This window comes from Sinocyclocheilus anshuiensis, unplaced genomic scaffold (assembly GCF_001515605.1).
Source record: "Sinocyclocheilus anshuiensis isolate Anshui unplaced genomic scaffold, SAMN03320099.WGS_v1.1 scaffold1809, whole genome shotgun sequence".
Taxonomy (NCBI): domain Eukaryota; kingdom Metazoa; phylum Chordata; class Actinopteri; order Cypriniformes; family Cyprinidae; genus Sinocyclocheilus; species Sinocyclocheilus anshuiensis.
The window spans coordinates 534,846-540,383 of record NW_015538093.1 but is presented as its reverse complement, the minus strand read 5'-3'; the positions used below and the strand labels follow the sequence as shown (position 1 = coordinate 540,383).

General features: G+C 36.2%; 2 protein-coding genes across 2 annotated transcripts in view; one reads left to right on the top strand and one right to left on the bottom strand.

The window, feature by feature from the left end:
- The window catches only part of LOC107683647 (TP53-regulating kinase-like), a gene marked incomplete at its 5' end in the record, with an annotated part of 2,740 nt that extends 929 nt beyond the window's left edge, over positions 1-1,811 (top strand). The window contains one exon of the mRNA XM_016479724.1: positions 980-1,811. Coding sequence (XP_016335210.1) covers positions 980-1,464 — 485 coding nt within the window. The remainder of the gene's footprint in view (positions 1-979) is intronic.
- Positions 1,812-2,884: 1,073 nt separating this feature from the next.
- Positions 2,885-5,538, bottom strand: part of LOC107683646 (serine incorporator 1-like) — a 15,011-nt gene continuing 12,357 nt past the window's right edge. The window contains exons 7-10 of the mRNA XM_016479723.1: positions 5,036-5,056; positions 4,773-4,863; positions 4,391-4,592; positions 2,885-3,190 (exon numbers count right to left, since the gene is read on the bottom strand). Of these exons, the coding sequence (XP_016335209.1) occupies positions 2,941-3,190; positions 4,391-4,592; positions 4,773-4,863; positions 5,036-5,056 (564 nt within the window). The 3' untranslated portion in view covers positions 2,885-2,940. The remainder of the gene's footprint in view (positions 3,191-4,390; positions 4,593-4,772; positions 4,864-5,035; positions 5,057-5,538) is intronic.

Sequence of the window (5,538 nt, the reverse complement as noted above, 5' to 3'; positions counted from 1 at the left end):
CCTCGGTCCTGGAGGGCCGGTGTCCTGCAGAGTTTAGCTCCAACTTGCCTCAACACACCTGCTGGTAAGTTTCTAGTATGCCTATAAGAGCTTGATTAGCTGGTTCAGGTGTGTTTAATTGGGGTTGGAGCTAAACTCTGCAGGACACCGGCCCTCCAGGACCGAGTTTGGACAGCCCTGATCTAACTTGTAGCCTAAAATTTAGGAGCGGAATATTTGTAAATGTTGTGTAAAATCTCCAAATGATTTTCTCTGAATTTATTTGAAATTCTAAATTTGTAGGGCAGCATCCAGAGCTTTATTTCATCCTTTGGGGTAACTTTATTCTTGTTTGAAGCAAATATATTTGACTAATCAAAGACTGCACAGTATTTAAATAATAAGCTCATGAAAAAACAACCTAACCTTAACCATGATTACAATAAGAATTCAAATATTTGAGAGTATTTGGAAATAAAAATAGTCATTATTTACTCACCCCCAAGTTCCAAACCTGCATGAATTTTAGCTGTTGAACGCAAAATAAGTTATTTTGAAGAAGAGTGTAGGTAACCAAGCAGTTGCTGGTAGCCATTGACTTCCATAGTATGGGAAAAAAATTAAAATACTGTGGAAATCAATTTCTATTGGCTACCGTCAACTTTTTGGTTACTGACATTCTTCAAAATATCTTTTGTGTTCATCAGAAAAAGAACAGGTTTGAAACAACCTCAGGGTGAGAAGATGGTGACAGACTTTTTTTGCTGACTTTTAAGGCTTCAATGGGGAAAATAACTATTATGAATATTTTTAAGCACCTATTTTCCTCCTAGTTGATTTTAAAGGGTCCTGCGGGGTGACAAATGACCTTTTTTTCCATCACACTGCATATGAGTGCAAACATAAATGTTAAGGTCGCTATAAATCTGCTAAATGAACAAATTTAAATGTAATTAGCATCTACTCTATATGATCGACTTCTTTGTTTCCTTTGTCCCAGGTATCAACGCACCCGTTGTTTATTTTGTTGACTACACCACCCATTGCATTTTCTTGGAGGATATTATTCACTCAGTGTCAGTAAGAGACCACATAGCATCGGCTCAAGCATCAGAACAAAACCCACAGCATCTCCAGACTCTAGCAGACAAGATTGGTGAAATCCTGGCTCAGATGCATGATGAAGATGTCATCCATGGTGATCTCACCACCTCCAACATGCTTCTGGTCAGTGGAGCTGAAGACCAGAACATGAAGCTGGTTCTGATCGACTTTGGGTTGAGTTATATTTCTGCTCTACCAGAAGATAAAGGCGTTGACCTGTACGTGTTGGAGAAAGCTTTTCTCAGCACTCATCCCAAAACGGAGACTTTGTTTGAGAGACTTTTGAAAAGTTACACTGCTTCATCCAAAAAGTCCTCAGCGGTCATCAAGAAACTGGATGAAGTTCGATTGAGAGGACGGAAGAGGTCTATGGTCGGATAAAGTGCATTACAGCGTGTATTCTGGCATTGAAATGGTTTCACACAGGATTTGCTACAAGCTTAGAGCTGTAGTTTGATGTTGGAAATGTAGTCATTTTTGTAGTACATGAATGTGTAGGGTTTTTCACGCACTGAACATAACGTAATGAATGGTTCAATCTCAGATTCTCCAATTCAGTGTGAGTGCATAAGACAAATGCAGACCCTCGACTGAAGACTGATTCACACTTGGAAATCCACTGATACCAGCTGATCAATTTTTAATGAATGTTGGTCAAAGAGTAACTTTTTTTCATACTGTACTGTTTTATCTAAAGTTCAATATAATTAATATAGTGCAATGTTAATTGCCAAAAAATGGCAGTTGCATTTTTGGAGCCCTACATGATGTTAAACATGTAAATTATCATGTTCAGTGTACTTCCAAGACCTGCGAATGAAACCAATAAAAAACTGCATTCAAGTTTCGCTTTTGTAATGTGCGTTTAAATAAGTAATATACAGATTCTGGACAATCATGACTGATGGTCAAGTCAAATTCGCATTATTTATATACAGTAGTGCTTTATAACACACAGATTGTATAAAGAATAGTGAAAAAAGTTGGAGATGGAGAAAAAACCTTTTGCAGAAACCAGGTTCAGTCGAGTTTTTGTCATGCAGCCTCATCATCAGCATAAACTCACAAGTCAGAATTGAGGATTAATATTATTCAAAGACATTGCATTGCATCCTTCTGCTTGAAAATCAGGGAACATCATACCAGCACGAGTCGTAGTCTGTACAGCAGGTTGAAACATGACGGTAGAGCTGCTGTGATGGTATAAAATCAATGACAAAAACATGCAATTATAATAGTGTTCATGATCACTTATTTTCAGTTTAATTGATCTCCAAATAAAAATAAATGTTAATTCATTCATTGTGCATATAATACAAGAATTTTCCTGGTTGTACAAAAATATAACATATTTGATAATTAACCAAAATATATTTCCATCCTTGATGTTGCATTACTGCCTATTGTTGTATTAGAAATAGTTTTTTTGTTGTCACTGTACTCCTTGATTTTATGATGAAAATATAGCTTTTTTTAAACAAAACCAAACACAGTAAAGATACAAAAAACAGAAAGATCGGTACATTTTGCCTGACCAACAGAGATAAAACTCTGTTTCAGCATAAATCAAAAGTACAAACACACCATAATAAGAATTTTTTATCCAAAGCAGTAAGCAGACATGGAAGAAATATAAAATACATTGTCATTCCAACCGATGGCACAGAGAACATCCTAACACATGCTGAGGTTATTAGGCAAAATGGTCCAAAAATAAAATCCATAAAAAGATTAAAACTCCAATAAATAGGAACAAAAACCAAACAGTATTTTAATAATAGCATCAAGGCTGTAGGACATTAAAGGGTTTTTAAAAAGATTTTCATAGCAGTGAAATAGAATTTCGTACTTCAGTGATCAGTGGGAAACACACACACACCTGTACCAGTTGGTGAGAGTCATCATGATGTAAAGAGACGCCAGGAACAGCATGAAGTGAAAGAAAGCGTAGCTGTACTGAACAGTGTCTCTTTCGTTGTCCTCCACAATTGGTGTTGTGACCTCTTCTGCTATCTCAGGACTTACTGTGCAGCTTTCATCCACGACTGTGGTATCTTTAGCTGCTAAGGTTAGTTTATTAACTTGACTGGTATTGGAAGAGCGTATACTGTGAAGAAGAAAAAAATGAAGCTCTTTATGGCTGAAGCATTAGAACTTTAGTATGTGTGTTGTGTTCAATATAATGTCTTCAAGAATGTTTATTAATCTATTAAAACTACCAGTTAAAAGCTTGGACACATTCCCATGCATGCTTTACAAGTTGTTGGTAATTTGGTCCAATTTATCCATTATGCAACTTATATACCCATTAAAAAAGGTATATGGTAAAGGTAAATACATTTATTCAAATATGTCCAGAGTTTTTACTGGCGGTTATAAATAGTAGTGGTTCCTTTGCACTTTTTTTTTTTTTGTCAAATAATCCACAATTTACTCCAGAAAACTGTTGAAATTAAAACATTTTCTGGCATCCACATGTCTGTCTTTGGTGTGTAGCGGCATAAGCATTAGTATGGCCCATCTGGATACTTGTGTTGTGTTCAATATAATGTCTTCAAGAATGTTTATTAATCTATTAAAACTACCAGTTAAAAGCTTGGACACATTCCCATGCATGCTTTACAAGTTGTTGGTAATTTGGTCCAATTTATCCATTATGCAACTTATATACCCATTAAAAAAGGTATATGGTAAAGGTAAATACATTTATTCAAATATGTCCAGAGTTTTTACTGGCGGTTATAAATAGTAGTGGTTCCTTTGCACTTTTTTTTTTTTTGTCAAATAATCCACAATTTACTCCAGAAAACTGTTGAAATTAAAACATTTTCTGGCATCCACATGTCTGTCTTTGGTGTGTAGCTGAATGAATGAATAAATGAATGAACCCAGACAATATTATTGGCACCTTCTAGAAGTAGTTACAAATAATTTGATTTGAAGCAAATCTTTTCAGATTGGTAAGAGCCTACAGTACAAAAATCACATTCAACCAGTTTGAATGGGGAAAAAAAAAATACTTTTCCTGTTTTGTGTCACTGTTTTAACCGCAACAAGAACAGACAAAAGAAAGAGGCACAATATCATAGCCAAGCATGGACAATCTCAAGGCTACAAGCACACCTCCAAAGACCTTGATGCTGCTGTTTCCACCATTCATAATGTTATCATGAAATTTGAGGCCCGTGGCGCAGTAGCCAACCTCACTCTCAGAGGCCATAAGAGAAAATGTGAAAATTATGAATTATTTGAAAACAATTGCAAGAGTGACAGACAACGACTGCATATATCACAGTAAAAACACTACCTTGAATACAAAATGCAGAGAACAAAAATGGCCAATCCGACGATGCTTTGAGCGTCCCACCACTGCAAATACGGGCCAGATGGCACAGTTTCCTCTATGTCTACAATGATGACGGCCGTCTGGTTCTCGATCTCCAGTGGCGCGACTGTGGCGGACGTGATCTGCTGGAAGATGCTGATCAGACTCGGGTTGCATGTGCGGTCTGGAGATGAGGGATGGACACAAACAAAACAACAGATCTTGAAATTAAGCAAATGTATCAATGTGAAAGCAGGAAGGTAAAAGCAAGGTCAAACATTCTGAATATCAACTAAGTCACATGGTCTAATTTAGCTAAGAAAGAAGACATTAAATGAATAAAAACCTTTGTGAAGCTGCTAACCTGGCTCATTGGTCATGGCTGACCAGGTGAGGTACATGGTGTACAAAGTCATAATGGATGACTGAAGAAGACCAGATCTGGGCTGGTATTCCTAGAATTATACACAGTCTCATTTCACTGGACTATAAATCATAAAAGGACCATAATTGAACACTAAACATGTAGTTACAAATGAAAACTGTATGGCAGGTATAGACTAGCAAATGTCTCAGAGAAAACACTTGTTCCCTTGGCTTTGTAAAAAAAAATGCACCTGTAAATACCTGAATTCTGGGCAGTACAGACTGTAGTAAATCAGCTCAAAAGGGAAATATTTATGACTAATTATAACTGGTTATGATTAATAATAAATATTTAGATTAGATCTTAGAATTAACTGTAGCAGAATCAATATTACAATTATTTGATCTGTCTGTCCACCGAGCAGATCATAATCATTTATCAATTCAAGGAAAGACTATTTTCCTGGCCAAGGAAAGTAGCTTTCCTTCTTTATGCAGTGCTAGCAGTAATTTAGCATGTAGCAAGGGATCAAACATTCAGTGACTTCGAATTGTGAGCAACGCACAGAGACAATCAGTTGTGAATATAAGGGATTTAATAAATGAAACTATATCTAACATATAACTAAACTAAGCACAACGCATATATACAGAATGAAGGAAAGTAAGGAAGAGAGAGAGAAGAGTAAAAGAATGGCAGTATTTCACATCAAGTTTAAACACAACCTTTGAGAATCATCAAAGAATCAAAAATCACCTTAAAA